General features: G+C 41.8%; 1 protein-coding gene and 1 pseudogene across 2 annotated transcripts; both read right to left on the bottom strand.

The window, feature by feature from the left end:
* Positions 1-7,898: 7,898 nt before the first annotated feature.
* On the bottom strand, positions 7,899-8,979 carry LOC107542529 (keratin, type I cytoskeletal 18 pseudogene; annotated as a pseudogene).
* A 714-nt stretch (positions 8,980-9,693) lies between these two features.
* BORCS7 (BLOC-1 related complex subunit 7) lies at positions 9,694-18,211 on the bottom strand. Of its 2 annotated transcripts, XM_016219853.2 has the most exons (5): positions 18,048-18,211; positions 12,344-12,406; positions 12,203-12,246; positions 11,212-11,232; positions 9,694-10,685 (listed from the first exon to the last, which is right to left on the bottom strand). In XM_016219853.2, exons 1-5 carry the CDS (start codon positions 18,183-18,185, stop codon positions 10,634-10,636), a joined length of 318 nt encoding a protein of 105 aa, XP_016075339.1. In that variant the 5' UTR covers positions 18,186-18,211; the 3' UTR covers positions 9,694-10,633. The 2 variants fall into 2 exon arrangements, with proteins under 2 accessions (XP_016075339.1, XP_016075340.1); XM_016219854.2 differs by lacking the exon at positions 11,212-11,232.
* Positions 18,212-19,664: the final 1,453 nt, after the last annotated feature.

Genomic DNA, 19,664 nt, shown 5'->3' with positions numbered 1-19,664 from the left:
TCTTCTTTTAAAAATTATCCCACCCTTTTCCTAATCTGGTTAGGATTTACTATAGACAGTCACTATGTTGTCGTCCCTTAGGGTGAGCTGAGGGCAAAGAAATTTATCATTCATTTGTTTTCTTCATTCAACTGCCAATTTTTTAAGAAGTGTTAGATTTAGAAGACCAGTTAACCCAAGAGAACTCCTACCAAATTTGATTTGGCAACCTTTTGACACGGTTAGCACAATTTCAGTAGGAGCTTTGTTTAATGACCCAACAAGCTGAAAAGCCTAAAGGTGCTGTGCAGGTCAGAAGGAACGAGTTTTTCCTGACACTCCGACAATTGTAATTTCTGAAGCCTTGCTCGCCCATTGGCCAAGCCTTAAGACTGCATCTCAGTTCCACTTGTGACCACTAAGTGGCACCAGAACTTTGAGTTACTTAAGATGGAGAAAAATTCTGCTTAACTCGTCTTTAGGTGATTTGCTACGAGCCCTTCATTAACACCTTCTAAAAAGAATTCATCTCTTTTTTTCAGTGATCTAGAATATGGTGACTTTTTGCCATTTATTCTTCCTTATGGTCTGTGCCGTGGGCAAGAGCAGGTTAAAAAACATGTAACTCATTCCTTAGTATCCTGCCCAATGCTTCATAGCAGCTTTTTGGGGGCCTCAGCAGCTTCTAGCAATACCAGGGGAGCACCCAGACTTCGCGCTGTCAGACTCCTCTGCAAGCTTGAGTGCCTCTGTGATTGGTCCTACCAAAAAGCTAACCAAAATGAAAGGACAAATTAGAGGTGACTTGATGGACCCAACCACGAATATTTCAGTTTGATTTAGGTTGATTTACCTAGAAGAGAGATAAAAATCTTACAGTTCCTTGGAGTCCTGGGAGTAGTATCAGTCATTCAGTTAGAAAGGTGGCCATCCTTTTCTGAAGATTTTAATCAGGTTATTACCTCTTCCAGGGTAAACTTCATCTAAAACTTCCTAAGGGCAGTCTCTATTGGAACAGGAGAGTGCATTTTGCTTTGTTTTGTTTAGTGGGATGCCCATTTGTGTGCCTGTAGGAACTGGGATACCGAAATGCTGAAACTTCTCTAATGTCCAGAACCCTGTGCAAGAAAAGAAGGCTAAGTGCCTACACCCCAGGGCCAGCACCAGCAAGGGCTGATTCTCGGGTGCTGAGGCTGCCAACAGGCGCCAGATCTCAGGGCAGAGCAAACTCCGCTTACTCTGCCCGCCTCTCCGTGCATTGGCATTGCTGGTAGGAAGAGTTGGCCTCTCTTCTTTTTCACCCAGGAAAATGGCTTTTCATACCCTTCTCCCCACTCCATGTGCTTTCTGCCAACAGCAGACAGTGGTATTAATACCAAGAAGACTGAAGACTTTTTCAAGGCGGATCACATTATTAGAAATTGAGAACATTAAGGAAAGCTTCAAGAGTGATTAAATAAGTTGAAGTCCAGCTGCACTTGAAGACTTTGTCAGAGGACACAGAAAGATGACAAGGATCATATAAGCCTTCCAAATGCATGCTCCCAGCCCTAAAGAGCTCAAGACTTAAAGGAAGTAGAAGGTGGCACATCTTAGTAAGTGGTTCTTTTGAGCACCAACATCCTGTGGTTCTACGAAAGCATAAATATGGAGAGTTGATCCAGCATGTGGCAAGAGTGTCAGCTCTGGAATCAGACATGGGTTCAAGTGCACCACTTTCTAGCTGTGTAACCTTGGATTAGGAAATTAATCTCTCTGAGCCTCAGTTTCTTCCCCTGTAAAATGAGGATAATAAAAGTTATTCTGAGGCCTAAATGATATGGTGCCTTGAACATATTAACTTGCATTCCTCTCTGTTGCAGCAACTGAGGGGAAGCCGTAAGGACCAGCAAGTCCCTGTGGGCCACCTGCCCGGACTGCACTTGAGGGTTTATCATAAAGGTTTGCCATAAAAAAGATATGAGTGTCCTCCCTCAAGAGCACAAGGCTATATTTCTAGGACACACCAGCTGTTTCATTCTTTAAATCTTCCTCCTGTGTCCATTATTCAAAAACTTGAAACTGCTCTAAAGGCGCTGGCACGTGTGCAGGCTGAAAGAAAGGCGGCGGAACAGAAAGGAGATTGCTGGGATGCACCAGTCCAAATAGGAAGAATGTTACAAGCGTCTCTGAGGTCAAGGGCCCTCCTGTGCACAGCCCGCAGGCAGGCACACCAGGAGGAAGGAGGAAAATAGCTCCACTGCGAGAAAATGGCTTTCTGCAGGAGCCAGAGTAGCCTGAATGTTGCAGCTAGAGGCTAGACTCCCTTCGCTTGCACCTGAAGCCTCTGACAGCTTGTGGAGCCGGTATTCAAGAAGCCTGGTTACAGAACTGGACCGGTGAAAACACTTCCAAATAAACACTGACTCCAATCAGCAAGGTTTTCTAGTCAATGAGCTTCCAAGAATTTCAAAATACCAATAACACGTTTGTGAAATATCTGATGGACTGAAAAGTCAGAAGTCAAATTTCTCTACCTTCCAAAAAATCACCGTCTTGGAAAAAGAGCAGAGTAACAAGAGCAGAGTGCTCAAGATTTTAATAAAGCGAAGAAAGGAAATCACTCCTCAGCTCTACAGGTGTCTTCCACGCTTACTTGGACTTGATTCACACTGGTGATCGCGGCCAAACAAGAACGTGTTAGGCTTTCTGGCTCTGGGATTCTTGGCTCTTACGGGTTTTTCGTTGTTGTTTTTAAATATATCTTTATTGATTTCAGAGAGAAGAAGGGAGAGGGGGAGAGAGAGAGAAACATCAGTGATGAGTCATTGATCGGCTGCCTCCTGCAGGCGCCCCACCCGGGATCGAGCCCGAAACCGGGGCATGTGCCCTGACCGGGAATCCAACCGGGATCTCCTGGATCCTAGGTCAATGCTCAACTGCTGAGCCAAGGTGGCCGGGCTTTTTTATCTTTTTTTTAAAGAGACTTTTCCTTAACCTGGAAATGGTTTTGTGTTACTCCAGTGTTTCCCTGGAATACCACAAAGATTTGTTCTCTCTCCTTATAAAAGGGACATTTTAAACTAATTAGGCCTACTTGATATGCTGAAATGGGAAGCTTTGTGAAATAAAGAAATAATAAACAGAAGATAAAATGGAGGCTTCAGAGGACACAGTCTCCCTCATGAGGTCACTCAGTAGACACTTGCTCATTACCAAACTGGAACCATTCAGGGTACAGTTATATTTCCTGCTGTTTCTTACCAATCACTCTTCCTAGTTTCTTGTGAATCATAACGAGATTGGCAGTGACCAAATATGGAGAGTAGAACCCAATTTGGGGGGCAAGGATGACAAGGTCCTTCCAATACAAAGCACCACCCAGGCACTCACCTGAAAAAACAAAACTCACAGCCCTGGCCGGTGTTGCTCAGTGGTGAGAGCGTCGACCTGCGCACTTAAGGGTCTCAGGTTTGATTCCAGGTTCAGTCCCCGCCACAGGTCGGGATGCGTGCAGGAGGCGGCCAGTTGATGTGTCTCTCTCACATCAATGTGTCTCTCTCTCTTTCTCTCACCCCCCTTCTTCCCTTACACTCTCTCTAAAAGCCAATGGGGAAAATGTCCTAGGGTGATGATTAACAAAAACGAAAAAAACCTGAGTATGCTCGTAAGGGTCTCTGGGCACCATTCTCCAGGACAGTCACTGCATATTCATGTATGTTGCAGTAGGTCACATTCTGAAAAGTACTATCCCATGTAAGTAAAAAGGCACAACAGAGAAATGACAAAATAGCCTTTTATCTCCAGATTAATTTCATAATGATCTGCTACTAGAACAGTAACTGCTACTAATGTTAGTAAGGCATTTTGCAGGTTTTTTACTTATTACATCAAATTAGAAACAACCAAAGCGATTGACAATAGAGAAATGGTCAAATAAAGTATGGTACAGCTGTGCAATACGGTTGTATCACAAACATTTAAAACCTTTTAAAATGTTTAGGCTTAGGAAATATGCTAAATATAATTAGAATACTAAGTTCTATATCTAGCATGCTTCCAATTTTATTATACACATTAGTAGTAATTTTGTCTTTGTTTTTTTGTATTTTCCAACTTTTAACAATATTCGTTTATTATTTTATAATAAGAAAAAAGTTCAAGTAAGAACTTTTGATTTCGCAGAAGGACCACACACATGCAAGTGTCTCGTCGACCCCCAGCCGCTCCATTATAATGACAGTAAAGGAATCATCATGATGATGAGAGCACAGGGCACTAAGGGCATCGTTCCGGGACAGCTGCCCTCATTTCCACACCGCAGTTTTCCTCCAAGTGTTTTTCACATTCATTATCCCGTTTAATTTTCATGCAAGTCCTATAAGCAGACCGCAGTATTGTCTACATTTTACAGTTTGGAAAACAAGAACTCGAGATTCATTTTCCAAGGTCAGACCACTTTTGAGAGGCAGAGGAGAAATGGAACCTGAGCTCCTGACCCGATCCACATGTCCCCACGTCACCAAGCCTCGTGCTGGGCAGCAGGGAATGGAGCCCTCTACATGCAATGACACTCTGCCTTAAAACAAAACAGAACAGAAAGACACCTACCCCACGAAACTGTGTGTCCTGATCTCTTCTGCCAATTCAAGGCTGGCAGAGACGTCACTGAAATATAGCTCCCCACCATGCTGAAACAGCAGAATTTGTCCAAACAAGGTTAAGATTACATTCATCCTAGATAGCAAAGAAAGGAGTGAGGGGTAAAATCAATTTTGAAAACGAACGGCGGGGGAAGTGGAAGTGCTTGAGCTGCCCTGCCCCTTTGTCAGTGAAGGGACCAAAGGTTTGCCATCCTGAAGCTGTCTTTTTTGGATATTGCTTTTAAGCTGTTTATTAAGAAACAAGGCTCAGAAGGAAAATTTGACCCTCCCCCCTTTCCTGCCCAAGTAGGAAAATTCTGGCCAGACAGCTCAGAAACAATGGGGCACAGGGAGGATCTAGCTAAGGGCACCTGCCTGAAGTTTTCTCCTTGACCATACTTAATTCAAATTAGGCTAAAGGAGCATCCTACGTTTTCCCTCCAGAAGCAGGTTTCTCTGTCTGAATCTCTTCAGCAGGCAAGGGGGGAGGGTCAAGGATTCTTTCTGAATCTTACTTCTTAATAAACACCTTAAAAATCAATATCCCATAAAGCAGCTTCTGAGTGGCCAAACTCTGATTCCCTTCGCATGCCTGTGTGAAGTCTCCATTTGCATGAATTAAAAACAAGATTTTCTCCTATTAATCTGCCTCAGTTAATCTGTTTATTAGCCCAGCCTAGAAGAACTCAGAAGGTGGGTGGAAAAGTATTAATATTTTCTTAGCTAAAGTCAAGATTTCTTTTTCAGTGCCCTACTGGACAGGTAGGGCAAGAGTGTCTCTCTCCTAAATAAGGACACCCAGGTCACCTAGATTTTGAGCCAATCTGAACCAAATGCAGCCCCGGTTTGTTGTATAACAGAAGTAAATAGTATTCATAAACTCTTCTCCTTGAAAAATTATACAACTTTTTGTAATGCTATTACGTACTTTTATAACATATTTTTTCAATATTTTCCTTCAAATCTCAGGCATACGAGTGAGCAGTCATTTTAAGATTTTATTTAGCTAATTTCAAGAGTATTGAGGTCTGGATCCTACAATAATGTCTCTACCCACTTCCCTCCTCTCTTTCCCACACTCAGCTTTTTCCCAAGATAAGAGAGATGGACAGAGTGCTTAAAATCTCAATAATTAAATCCATGGGAAAATCCTTATTGGAATATTTTTATAAAGTTAGAATATTTCCAATGATGATGTGTAAAAAAAAAAAAAAAAAAATGTCAGGTTTTTTTGGCAGTGACATAATGATGAAAACTCTCTTAAACATTAGTTTACAAAATAATCTCCATAAAATTATTTCCTTTAGAAAAGCAGCCACTTTCTCACGCCTTGTTAAAATGTTATCATTATTATCTTGAAGGGACAGATTAGTGGGAGATTAAGGAAAGGGCTCTATCATTTCCACTTGTTCACTTGTGCTTGTTTTATTATATTATCTCCTACTTGTGGTTCTTCACTTGAATCATTTGATAAGCCTTAAATCCACTTAACCACACACAGATAAACTGCACAAAAGCAAACCACCATCAATTCAGATTGAGTTGGTCCCAGTCTCCCTCGCGCATCTAACGTGCAGGGCTGATTCTGGACCACACTGCCTGTGACCACCACTCGCTCTGATTGGTCGGTGCCTCAGCCACAGTTTTGTCTGTTTTTGCTTTTGAATATCATCCCCACTAACTGATAGGTATGCTATGTATATCAGTCTGCTTCATAGGCCAAATTAGACCTCTCATATTAAGCTCTATTGTAAATATTAGCAGAAGCTAATTTTCTTTTTTTAAGATAAAAAATAAACACACGTAGAAATTTTCATTTTTTCTTCCCTTACCTCCAAGGATGGCCTTGTGGAGGTACCTCCACACATCCCACCTTGGAAGCTACTGGTCTGACAACTACAGGATAGTTCAGAAAGTCGGCTTTTGGTTCAGTACACAGAAACATCTTTCAAGTAGAGTTTTCCAAAGTGGCCAGCACCCCTAAGTAAAGGATTCCCCAAACACTGGAAACATTCAAGCAGGAGCTAGATGTCTACTTGCCAGAGACACAGAGACTGGATTCAGTTATTTCCAAGATCCTTTCCTTTGTATTAAAGTACTAGAAGTAACAGGCAGCACCCTTGTTTTTATTTATAAGGAAAGTAACAGATAAATAGGGAGTTCAGTGACTTTGGGTAAGTTATTTCATCTCCTTGACCAGAATTTAAATCACTTTTTGAGGCCCCATGCAGCTCTAATATTCTGGGGTTCTATGATTCTTTCTTCTTCACCAAATATTATATCTTGGTTCTTAGATTTTAAAACGTACTTTTTTTTTTAAAAATATATCTTTATTGATTTCAGAGAGAGGAAGGGAGAGAGGGAGAGAGAGAGATAGAAACATCAATGATGAGAGAGTCATTGATCGACTGCCTCCTGCACGCCCCCGAATGGGGATCGAGCCCGCATCCCGGGCATGTGCCCTGAGCAGGAATTGAACTCAGATCTCCTGGATCCTAGGTCGATGCTCAACTGCTGAGCCACGCTGGCTGGACTGATGCTTTTTAATCTATACGAACCAATTAATGGTTTCACATGTTTTTCAAATTTTTGTCATTCCTGCTTTGTTTTCTTATTCCACTTTGATTTCTTTTGTTTCCTTTCTAAGTTCTAACTGCAAACCCTTTAAAAAAGAAAACATTTATTTCTACCCTATCCCTAATACAGAGATTTAAAGCATAATTGTTTTCTTTCTATTACTGCTTTGGAATCATCACATAAATTTTCCTGCATAGAATTTGAATTTTCATTAGTTTAAAAATATTACCCTTCCAACCTATCCTCTACAACCCAGATTTATTTAAAGAAGCAGTTTTTTATTCCATGTTTGATCACCATTTAATTCTATGTAATCTATTTCTATAAGAAACAAACTATCAAATTATGTTTACATTTCAGTCTCTTCTGACATTTCTGGCTACTTTTCTTTCATGTAGTTTGGCATTATGGTCTTTAAAATGACTTAATTCAATACTACTAGGTTTTTATTAATGTATATTTTATCTTTACATTAAATAATTTATACTAAATAATCTTATTTACCATTAACATTTTGTTTGTGAAATTTATTTTATCAGGTATAATGTAAGCAATCACTGCTTTTTCATATTTGTTCTAGCATGATAGACCATACCTTTATTTTTTCATTTTCATGATAAGTTTTGGCTTTTTTAATTGATTTTTTTAGAGAAAGAGGAAGGGAGAGAGAGAGAGAAACACAGAGTTGTTGTTCCACTTATTTACGCATTCAGTGTTTGATTACTGCATGTGCTCTGCCCTGGTCTGGGCCAGCTCTGACTCCAGGTGCTGCAGGATTCTGTGAGCTGTTCCATCTGCACAGCACAGCACACCTACACCTCCCTCAGGCTGTTCTCCAAACTGGCCTTCAGGTTTCTCATTGAGTCCAGGTCAATGTCCAAGGCTTGGACCATACATCTCAGCTCTATGTCATCTCAGCAGCTATTATTTCAGTGGTCTGAGAGGTGACCAGTGTGGTGCTCTCCTCAATCTGCTGGGACCAGTACTTGTCTAGCTCCTTGAGGTTCTTCTGAGTCAGCCTGTCCTCGTCACACTGGGCCTAGATGTCCACCATGATCTTGTTGAGGTCCTGAGATTTGGGGGCATCCAACTCCACGGTCAACCCAGAGTTGGAAATCTGGTTTTGTAGACCATTTACTTCCGCCTTGTGGTTCTTCATGAAGAGCAACTCAAGAGCCTCAATCTCTGTTTCCAGCTGCAGCCAAGTGATATTGGTGTCATCAATGACCTTTCGGAGACCACTGATGTCACTCTCCACAGACTGGCGCATGGCCAGCACCATCTCATACTTGACTATGAAGTCATCAGCAGCAAGAAGTCATCTACAGACACTGTCAATCTGTAGAACAATGTGGGCATTGTCCACAGAACTTGCAAAGATCTGAGCCCTTGGGTCCTCAATGGTCTTAAAATAATGCCCCAAGTCCCTGACCTGCACTCCCTTCTCCAAGTGTTCCCAGATTTTGCTCTCAAGTCTCCAATTATCAGCCTCCAGGCTTCTCACCCTCTCTAGGTAGAAGGCCAAGAGGTCATTCAGGCATTGCATCAGTCTCTTTCTCGCTCTGGATAGCCCCCTATGCCTGTCAGAGCCCCTGCCATCCCTGCAGCCAGGCCCCTCAACCTCTAGTTGCCCCACACACCGGTGGAGTGGGACACAGAGATCTGGGAGCCCAAGCCCCTGGTGCCTGCATAGACGCTGGCTACACTGCTGGCCGGCCAGGCCCACTGCCTGGGCAGGCGACTGCATGGAGCCCAGGGTCCAGCAGTTTGTGGAGAAGCTGGTGCAGGTGCTGAAGTTCATGTTCAGGGAGGAAAGCGAGAAGTTGAAACTCAAATTCAAGCAGCCAATGTTTTACTCTTTTTTTTTTTTTAAATATATCTTTATTGATTTCAAAGAGAGGAAAAGAGGGGAGGAAAGAGAGAGAGAGAGAAACATCAATGATGAGAGAGTCACTGATCGAGCCCTCGACCCTGGCATGTGCCCTGACCGGGAATCGAACCCTGATCACCTGGATCCCAGGTCGACGCTCAACCACTGAGCCACGCCCAGCCGGGCCAATGTTTTACTCTTATTATGACATTTGCTGTAAGTTTGTAACCCTTCTTTTTTAAGTTAAACTGAGTTTGTTCACATTTAATAACTGTAATAAATGCTTATAGAATAAATGCATAAGTGAATTCCTTCACACATCTTTTTTTTTTAACCTTAAGTTAACATTTATATGTACAATAAGGGATAAATGCAGTCCGATATGATTAATCAATTTGATGATATATAATATGAATTAAATTGGACTCAGTTTTTTTCTTCCAGTAAAAGCTTTGTCTTTTAAAAACATGTTTTCATTGACTTTTTAAGAGAGAGAGGAAGGGAGAGGGAGGGAGGGAAACATCCATGAAACACCTATCAGCTGCCTCTGTGCGCCCCCTATTTGGGATGGAGCCCGCAGCTCAGGCACATGCCCTGACCAGGAATTGAACCAGACCTTTCGGTGCATGAGAGGACACAACCAACTGAGCCATGCCGGCCAGGGCAAAACTTTATTTTCTTATATCAGCTTTCTCCCAACCCCTTAGTAAATTGAGAACTGAACTGGAACAGGAAATAGTCCCATTTTAAATTCAAAGTTAAAGACATTCAGACTTAACTATAGACAATGGTAATGCCATTTAACAAGATGAATTCAATGAATATAAGTAAATGTCTACGAACATAAGGTTTATCCCCATGGCACAACCCTCCACCGCAATCACTCACAGTAATTCAACTGCCTTCGCATTTGGCAATGTCATACAAGTGAATTTGCTGATTACTAGCAATATTACAAAATGAACCCAAGGCCACATAATCAAGATTCACAACAACAAAGAAACCCTAGGAATGCAGGTCAAGGCAGGAGTTTGCAGCTGGCCAGATATGATGCAATTTGCCTAATTATCATTTAGGTATTTGCTATAATAAATAAAATAAGTATCTCCCAAGTTACTAGAAAACAGTTATATCTATCACCATTCTGTGACCAGAAAATGAAAATAATTCCTGTATTTATAAAGAAAAAATTCTTTAAAAAAGATATTAACCATTCTTCCATGCTCACAATAGAAGCTCTATTTCTGAATTTAAAACACTACTCAGTGCTTGTTTAAATATCACATTTAGACAATATGGCTTTTGACATTAAACTTCTATGGGAGAAAATTAGACATCTTTTCATTTTGCTTTCATATCAAACTAACAGAGCAACTTAAAAATTCAAAGAAGAGCATGGGTTAGTCTGACTCAAGAAGTACTTCCAAAATTCAACCCCCTAGCTTCTTTTCTGGAGAAACTGTACATCATCACAAATATTTCCTAACAACTTCTGGGGAAGAAAATGGAAAATCAAATCCATAGCACAAAGGTTGTGGTAGATGTTTTCTCCTCAGCATCAGGCAAAGCCTTCTTATAAGCTGTTCTATTTCAACAGATGATTCAGCTGGTCCTGTAGATCCGATGACTGCTCAACACTAGAAATTAGAGAGAACGTTTATCTAGAATGAGCAATAAAGACATCTCTGTGCTAATTATTTGTACTTTAACATGTAAATTAACTGTTAAAGCTAAATCAAAATGTGTATTGGCCTACTAGGATCCCAGAAGTTTTTAAACAATGAAGAAAAGGTTTGTAAAGCCAATTAGTAGTATAAACAATATTGCAAGGGACAGATTTAATCCACTAAAAAGAAAACAAGGCTGTTTAATGACTTTGGCACATTTACTCTACTTAATGATTATCACCAATGTAAAAAGTTTTCTTAAGGTTGGTCTCTACACCCTGTGGCTTTAAGAAAGCCTTTACTAGTAGTGCACACCTTTGACACGCCTTTGAAATACACTGTATTCTTTATGTCCCAAATAAGCTATCCCAGAGCATATGTCAATTTAAGGGCATCTGTCAACCAGAGTTTTGCACTAATCCTAGGCCCAGCAGTATAATTCCCTCTCGCCTGCTTCAGCTGGCCACCCACTCCCCTTATCTATGGGGTTACTTACTTCTTCTGAATAGCTTCTTGCCTAAACCAGGAAAGGAAGGAGGAAAATAAACGTAGGAAAACTCAGTGAACTAGTAGAAGTTATTTATGGGCAGATATATACAGGCAGAACTCATTTCTAGTTTATGTCACAGTCTTTGTTTCTGTCCATCCTATCCTAAGTTTGTGCTATTGAACCCGTTCACTGTATGAATGCAGAGCTGCTGAAAAGATGGATTCTAAACCCAAAGAGGTAACAATATTCTATCATACAGTGGGGGATGTGGTCCAATAAACTACATGCATGACTGAAATTCAGTTTGCAGAGTATGTGGAGTCAAATGGTCACATACCCAATATGTAAATACCCAAAGAATAAACATCTAGCTATTTAAATATCAAGAGTTAAATTCCCAAGCGTACATTTCCAGTAGGTACATAAGTATAAGATCTACTACACACAATATAAAACAAAATGAAATAAGATGAAAAGCCAATTAAATTATAATATTATCCAAAATTATAGAGAGGGGGCAGGTGGAGAAGGTGTCTTTACATTTCAAAATCTCCTGGATGATTTACACGTAGCTAGGGCTGGGCTACATGTGGGAATGTAGGATACAGGTCACATTTACACTTGACTCCCCACTGGAGTTGACTCCCCAGGAAAAAGCTCGAGCACAGACAACAAATACTAATTAAGTGCCTACTGGGTGCCAAGCACTATGCTAGCATGGTCCTGGCATGAGCCCTCCCTTATGGGGTTTACAGTCTCTTCTTCTCAGAAGCCCTCAAATTAACACAGGAAGACTCACAAAAGGTGGTCCCTGCTCCTGACCTCGCCCTTATCCCACTTTCTGCAATCTCAGGCGTCTTTTCCAGCGGGAACTCATCCTTGACCGACCCCCCCTGTACTCCCAGCTCCTGCCTCCAGAGGAAAAAGAGCTGAAGCGCCAAAGCAAAAAGCAGCAGCTGAGTTTCTAGCAAGCAGGCAGCAGAGAGGACATACTCACTGGTATTGAAGATGTGTTGTTATTATTGCCATTTTCCTTAAACTCTGCATTAAAAAGAAGAGAGAAATAGAACATTTCACTTCCCTGTAGCCCACAAACTATGTATATAAAACCCAAACCATACAAGAAATGGTTTCTTACATCTTCTGAGTGCAAGATGGCATCTTCCTGTAGTACCATGTTTCGAGCTGCCTGACCTAGCAGCTGGAAGAGAGAGAAAATGGTAATATTCAACATTTCCAAACTTCCTGCAGTCTCTCTGCAGCTGCTATACCCCTGCCCTCTCTCCTCCCTACACTCTCCCACACAACTACACACACTCTAAATGTAATGGAGGACAATGTCTCATTTGTTTGCATTAAAAATCCATTTCATTGTCACTGTAGCGGCTCTGGCGCGGGCTTGACACCTATTCCAAAGGCCACTGCCTGAGAAACCCAGTGCTCCACAGCTGCTGAGCTCTCTGCACAGTGTATCAGTCTAGTGCTGCAAGAAGTTTGCAAAACAACACCAAAACACCTCTGGCTCCACAAGCCCATTGAGAACCTGCCTTCTGATTCTTTCAAGGCAAATTTGAGATCTGGGGTGGTTTGAGAGGAGCGAGGGGGCAGGGCGTAGGGTAGGGCTGAAAAGGACACAAGGAACGCAGCTGTTCAGAAGCGGACCGGGCCCTGGCTGGTGTGGCTCAGGCGGCTGAGCGCTGCCCTGGGCACCGAAAGGTCGCCGGGTCAATTTCTCTCTCACATCGATGTTTCTCTCTCTCTCCCTCTCCTGTCCTCTCACTCTAAAAGTCATTTAAAAACATATTTTTTTAAAATTTATAGAAGTGGAATGAGAGCTGCAGAGAGGACGGGAAAGGCCTGGGAAGAAGCTCAGGACGTAAAGTGGAAAACCCACCACATGAAGGATGGAAAGATGGGGATAGGGAAAAGAAAAGAAAGGAGAAACGTGGAGGCAGATTTTAGTGAGTTCAGTGATCGCTGGGCCCTGAGCTGACTCAGCTGAGTGGCCTGTGGTCAAAGAGATGGGACGCAGCACTGAGAGGCAAAAAAAGATCATCTAACAGAGGTTTCTGGCCTATTGTCGCACCCTGATCTTGGCAGACATTAAGTCCAGCCATGTAGAGGGAACTACTGTTACGTGTGTCCTACCAACCTTCCCTGTTTCCTTGAGTCAGAGAGATTCTGGTAAAAAGGGGACCCATGACTTCAAGTTAACCAGGAACAGGAGGAGCACTGCTACAGCCACCAGATTCCTTCGCTCACGGCAACTTTTATTTATTTTTCTTTTTAAGTTTTAAAATTAATAAACCTTGCCCAGCTGGTGTGGCTCAGCAGTTGAGCATCGATCTATGATCCAGGAAATCGAGGTTCGATTCCTGGTCAGGACACATGCCCATGTTGCAGTCTCGATCCCCAGGGCGGGGGGGGTGGGGGTCATGCAGAGGCAGCCGATCAATGATTCTCTCTCTCTCTCGCCCTTCCTCTCTCTGAAAGCAATAAAGATATATTTTTTAAATAAATAAATAATAATAAAATTAATAAACCCTTATATGCTTCTAAAATCAAAACAATAAAATAAGATTTTCCATCCCTGCCCCTCCCCTTACTTAAAAGGTAGCCTACTATGTGCCCTCTTCCACATCCTGCTCTTTTCACTTGACAACATACACTTAGTTGGATCTGCAGCATTGTCATTGAGTCTCTGCACTGCTTTTGCGGCTGCACAGCACCCCACTGGATAGACGTCCTGTAAGAATACTCAAAGTCCCATAAGAGTATGTGGACTTTGGGACTGTTTCCAGTCTTTTGCTATTACGAGCAGTGCTACAAAAAAGTGCCTATATGTCTTTGGGACAGACTCATAGAATCATAATTGTGGCAGCTAGATCAGAGGGTTTTAATTTTGCTACACATTGCCAAATTCCCCTTCCATTACAGTTATACCATTTGAATTCCCACTTTACAATGTAGGAGAGTGCCTGTTCCCTCCTGGGTAGCAAACTCCAGACTCCTATATAAGGGGTATGGTAACTGACAAACTGGTGGCAGAAAAAAGGGTTCTAATGGAATCTTAATTCAGTCATTCAACAAATGCTCATTAAATTCCTATGATATGCCAGTAAGAGACACAGTCACCGTCCTAACGGGGCTCACAATCTGAGGTTACAAAGGGGACTCCGGCACTATAATACCTGTGGGAAGTGCTGACAGGGAAGCACTGGATGCCTTGAGAACATGGCCGTGGGGGAGGGGAATGTGTCTAACCCATTACAGTAAGTGTTCAGGGAGAGCTTCCTAAAAGAAGCGTCTTCTAAGCTGAGACCTACAGGTTGGGGTTTAGAATTCCTCGTAACTGTAATTTTACAGAAAAGTGGCATGATCAGATTACCATTTTAGAAGTGTGGTAAGCAAAATGGACTAGAGGGGGCACTAAAGGCAGAGAGGTTGGTTAGGAGAACCCTGCAGCATTCTAAGAAGCAATCAGCGGCCTGAACCACAGAAGTGGCAGTAAAAAAAAGAGGGGGAGGGGAGGAGATGAGAGACTTTTAGAAGATAGAGTTTGGGCAACTTGTGATGGCCTGGAATGCAGGAGCTAGCTGTTGTAATGTAGGGCCAAGGCCTTTCCTCTGATGATAGATGTATTTTCTGGGATTGCGCATCATTTTCTTACATAAACCAACCACACACATAAAATATGATCTAAGATTTCTGGCTTCGGTTTCTTTTGAGTACTGAGTCTTTTCAGATTTCTAGGATTTTTGCCCCGGGCTTTTACCATTGTCTTGCTCATAATTAACCCAAAAGCAGTTTGTCTTAGCACTCACCTTCAGCAAGTATTTCTGATTTCAACTTAGTTTTCATAGTAATAACAACCCTCTTTTTTTTGCACTCACATTTCATTGTTTTCCTTATTAAATAATGTAGTTTCAATAACAAGCCTAAGTGCTTCACACAGGTTTAGGAAAAAACAAAAAGGCGCCCCACCAAGCACACAATCCACCTGGAGGAGCGGAAGGGCAGGTGTGCAGAGGAGCACATCAGTCACAGCATCCACCGTGTTGTGGGCACAAGTTTCCCTCACTTTGCACCAGCCATACCGGCCTCTGTGCATGCCTTGTGCACATCTCCATCGCAAGGCCTGGCATTTGCTCCTTCCTTGGAGCTCTCTGCTTCCACATGCCCACATGGCTTTCTCCCTCGCTTCATTCTAGTGTCTGCTCAAATATCACATTCTCAGAGAGCCCTTCCCTGACCAACCTATTTCTGTAAACCCTTTCGTCACTCTCTATTCCCAGCTTTATTTTTATTCATAGCATTTATAACCATCTGATTTTTGTGTGTGTCTCATTTGTTTGTTCACTAAAATGTAAGTTTCCTGAGTGCAGGGACTTTGTGTTGTCTCCTGACCCACAGCAAATACTCAATACTCTAAATATTTATTAAATGAATGCTGTGGAATGAATGTTTTAAATATGGGAATTGTTAGTTCAAACAAAATACCTATGTGGAGTCTGCTGAAGGGAGAAGCAATGCTCTTTGGGTTGAGAAAGATTGAAAATCAGTAAGATACTCCAATAACCTCACAGCCTACTAAAGGAAATGGCAAAAATATGTGAGCAACTACAGAAAAAGGAAATATAGTACATAATAAGTACTGTGTAAGAGATTCAGTAAAAAGATAAAGTTCAGTGCATGCTCCCCCTCCAGGGAGCAGGCCAGTGCCTTTCCCTTCCCCCTCTTCTTCCCTCTCAGGTGTGCATCTCCTTAGAGTTTAACTCTAAAGGACCCCACAGGCTTGCAACCAGGGAGCAATGGGCAACGGCAGCTCATCCCAGGCTAACCCCCTGAACCTGTCTCCAAGGCCCCCTTTTCTCTAATTTCTCAGTGAGCCCCGCCTAGGCTCATCTCTTTCCTATAACATTTCTAGAGAGCCAAAGCAACCCTGCCTAGGCTCTTCTATTGCTTTTTCTATCCTAAGCCCTTCCTTGTTTCACTGTCCCCAGTTTTAATAAATGTACTCTCAAAAACACTTTTTTAAAAGAAATGAAAATACTGATCTCGTCAGCTGATTGCTCAACAAAGTCTGCAAGCCAGAGATTGGCACAGAATACTCAGTGATGAAAAGCAAAGACCTACAAGTCATGGTCCAGTCTCGTTAGCCTCCAATAAGGAGGGGTCAGTTCTAATGTAAGTGAAATCCACAGATAACTCACTCCCTAGTTTTATTTTTGCTAATAGCTTTCCTCTTTAACTTCAATTAACCCTTGTACCAGAATTGGTAAAGGTAGCAAAATCATCTGCTTAGAATTTGCTATTTTTGCATTCCCTGATCATCCCCTAGGTCCTAGTAGAAGCATGTTGAACAGTCAAGTTCGAATTATCCAACAGTAATGAGTATAAAGTCAGGAGCCTGGATGATCTCAGTCAGTCACTAAACAAATGTGAGGGGTCACCATCAATCGCAGTCTGTTTTTATAACAATAACACATGTTAACTTTAAAATGTGCCAACCTCCTAGTGTTGTTTAAACAAGTCAGAGTAAAATTAAATCCTCTATTGTGTTGAGGAAGCTTTCATAATGAAATTGGAGGTTCTACAGAAGCTTGTGCACTTGGACATCTTGACATATAAATATAACTCTAAATTTGAAATGGGGGGGATTGATCCTATACAGGTTTTATTTGTTTGGTCATTTTAATTCAAAATGTATGAAACAACCTGGTCGGCGCAGCTCAGCAGTTGAGCATGGACCTAGAATCCAGGAGCTCGAGATTCGATTCCCGGTCAGGGCACATGCCCAGGTTGCAGGCTCGATCCCCAGTATGGGGCGTGCAGGAGGCAGCCGATCAATGACTCTCAGCATTGATGTTTCTCTCTCTCTCCCCCTCTCCCTTCCTCTGAAATCAATAAAGATATTTTTTTTTTTAAAAAGAGAGAGATAAAGATCTTACATACTATAGAGTGTTGTCTCTCCACTCTTTGTAAATATCAATTAATGTAAATAATGTAACAAATACTAAATCTTTTGACAAAATAGAATACCCAAGAAAACGAGCATTTTTAGAATTTCAGTAGCAAATATAGTTCAGCAATGGGAATGTTTTAACTGAATGGGTAGAATCAGTCCTAACGTGTATGCATGTCCTTTTTTCGGGCTTTGGAACTAGACTCATCAGTGATTAATTTTCCATTAGTTGGTGTAGAAATCTGGTTTCTCCATGATACCTGTCAGTGAAGATGAAGATCATTTCTGAAAAGTAATCCATATTTCCAGTGTTTCTTTTAATAAAGTACGCTACTTTTAAAGAAATATAAAAAATAAAGAAAATTATAAACGTATTTAAAATTTTTTTAACCATAAAAATAAAGGAAATATTTATATGACAAAATCTTTTAAAAAAGGAAACGTTAAAAAATAAATAAGACAAACTGAAAACCAAGAACGTTCCCAGAAAGACAAATCAGAAAATAATAAATCCACAGACAGATGATGCACAACAGACAGATGGAAGAAATCTGGGAGGTCGAGGGCAAAACCATGCGGAATTTGGGGGCCGGAAGGGACTGAGACAACCCGGAGGAACAAATGAGGAACTGGTGAGGGCCACTAAGTCATCCGTCGTCCCGAGACAATCGCCGCTTTCTAAGGCACAGAGTCCCATCACCTCGTTGTTCCCCCTCTCTCCGGCCAGGCCTCCCAAAGACTACACTTCCCAGAACCTGCCCTCCTCTCCGCCACGATGCACGGCCTACAATCCCCAAGATGCACCGCGACCCTTCCCACGGCCCTGAAAGCCCGGAGCCGCCGGGGTGGGAGGCCCGGGCGTGGGCGCGCAGCTCACCTCGGAGCTCCGGGAGCCCTTCAGCACCTGCTTGGTGAGGGCGATCACGTCAGTCCCGCAGGTGGTCACCTTCTCCGTGAGCAGCCCCTTCACGGACTGGCCGAATCGCGCCTGCGAGTCGGGAGGCCCGGTCGCCATCGCCTCAGCTGGCGAAAGCCTCCGCGGGCAATGGCGAGTCGCCGGGGCCAAAAGAGCCTCAAAGCGGAAGTTGAAGCAGAGGCGTCTTTTCTCCAACCGTGGGAAAGAAAGGAAGGGGCGCGCTGTGCCCTAGTCTCGGTTCATTTTAAATTCGTTTAAAATACTCACTTGGTGCCCTAAAGAAGACAGGGTCTGGGCAAACATCGCTGGAGGGAATGGAGGACAATTTAAGCAAATCCTTGGTTTAAAATCAGAAGGCCTGGTTACAATCCCAATTGCGCGGTTTTTGTGACTTCAAATTACTCAACCTCTGCATCTTGTGTTCATCAGCAAAATAAAAGTAATGGTGTTAAAGTCTCCAAAGGGTGATGAAAGTAAATTAAGATCATTCAGTTCCATTTTAACAAACACTTCATGAACGGAACATGAAACACTGTGCTGGGCTCGGGACAGAGAAGGAACTGGGTGGGGTACAGGCCTCGTCGCCCAGGAGCTCCCCGGCTCAGGCCTGTAAACAACGAAGAGGAAAAACCCAATAGGAAAACTGGCAAAATTCACAAACAGGCAATTTTTAAAAAGTAAACAGCCAATAAATGTAAAAAATTCTCAACACCAATAGTAATTTTTAATAAGTGATCTCTTTGTTCTATTAAAAGCACACCGACTATCACCTTGGAAAATAGTATCTGAAATGTTTCATATAGCTGTTTCTTTTTTAACTAATGCACAAGAGAGGTGAGAATGGCACATTACAAATTTTGTTTAAAACCACCTTTACTGTATCAACATTACTTTTTCTTCCAAATGCCTAGATTTATGTCTCTGTTGATTCTTTCATTTAACTCTTGTTCTTAATCAACTTTATTAAGGTATAATTTATGTGCAATGACTATGCTCTTTTATTTATTTTTTAAAATATGTTTTTATTGATTTATTTTTTTAGAGAGAGAAACATCGATGTGAGAGCAAAACATGGATAGGCTGCCTCCTGCACATCCTCTACTGGGGATCCAGTCCACAACCCTGGCAGGTGCCCTAACCAGAAATCCAATGGGCTACCTCTCTGTGCGTAGGTCAAGACACTCAACCAACAGAGCCACACCGGCCAGGGCTTATTGATCTTTTAAAGAACCGGCTTTTGGTTTTGTTAATTTTCTCTATTGCTCTCCTGTTTTAAATTTTATTGATTATAGGTTTCTACTGCTTTTCTTCCTCTAGTTTCCTAAGGTGGAAACTTAGAATATTGATTATAGATGGGTTTTTTTTCTTTTCTAACATATGTATAAATACTATAAATTTCCCTCTAAGTACTGCTTTCACTGCATCCCAAAAATTTTGATAAGTTGTATTTTCATTTTGTTTAAAATGTTTTTAAAATTTCTCTTAAGATTTCTTCTTTAAAATTTCTTTGAAGATTTCTGAATAACACAATGTGTTATTTAGAAGTGTGCCATTTAATTTCCAAATATTTGGGGACTT

This window comes from Miniopterus natalensis, chromosome 14 (assembly GCF_054644295.1).
Source record: "Miniopterus natalensis isolate mMinNat1 chromosome 14, mMinNat1.hap1, whole genome shotgun sequence".
In the NCBI taxonomy this organism is placed as follows: Eukaryota; Metazoa; Chordata; class Mammalia; order Chiroptera; family Miniopteridae; genus Miniopterus; species Miniopterus natalensis.
Note: the sequence above shows the minus strand (reverse complement) of the source record. Positions and strands in the feature narration are given on the sequence as shown.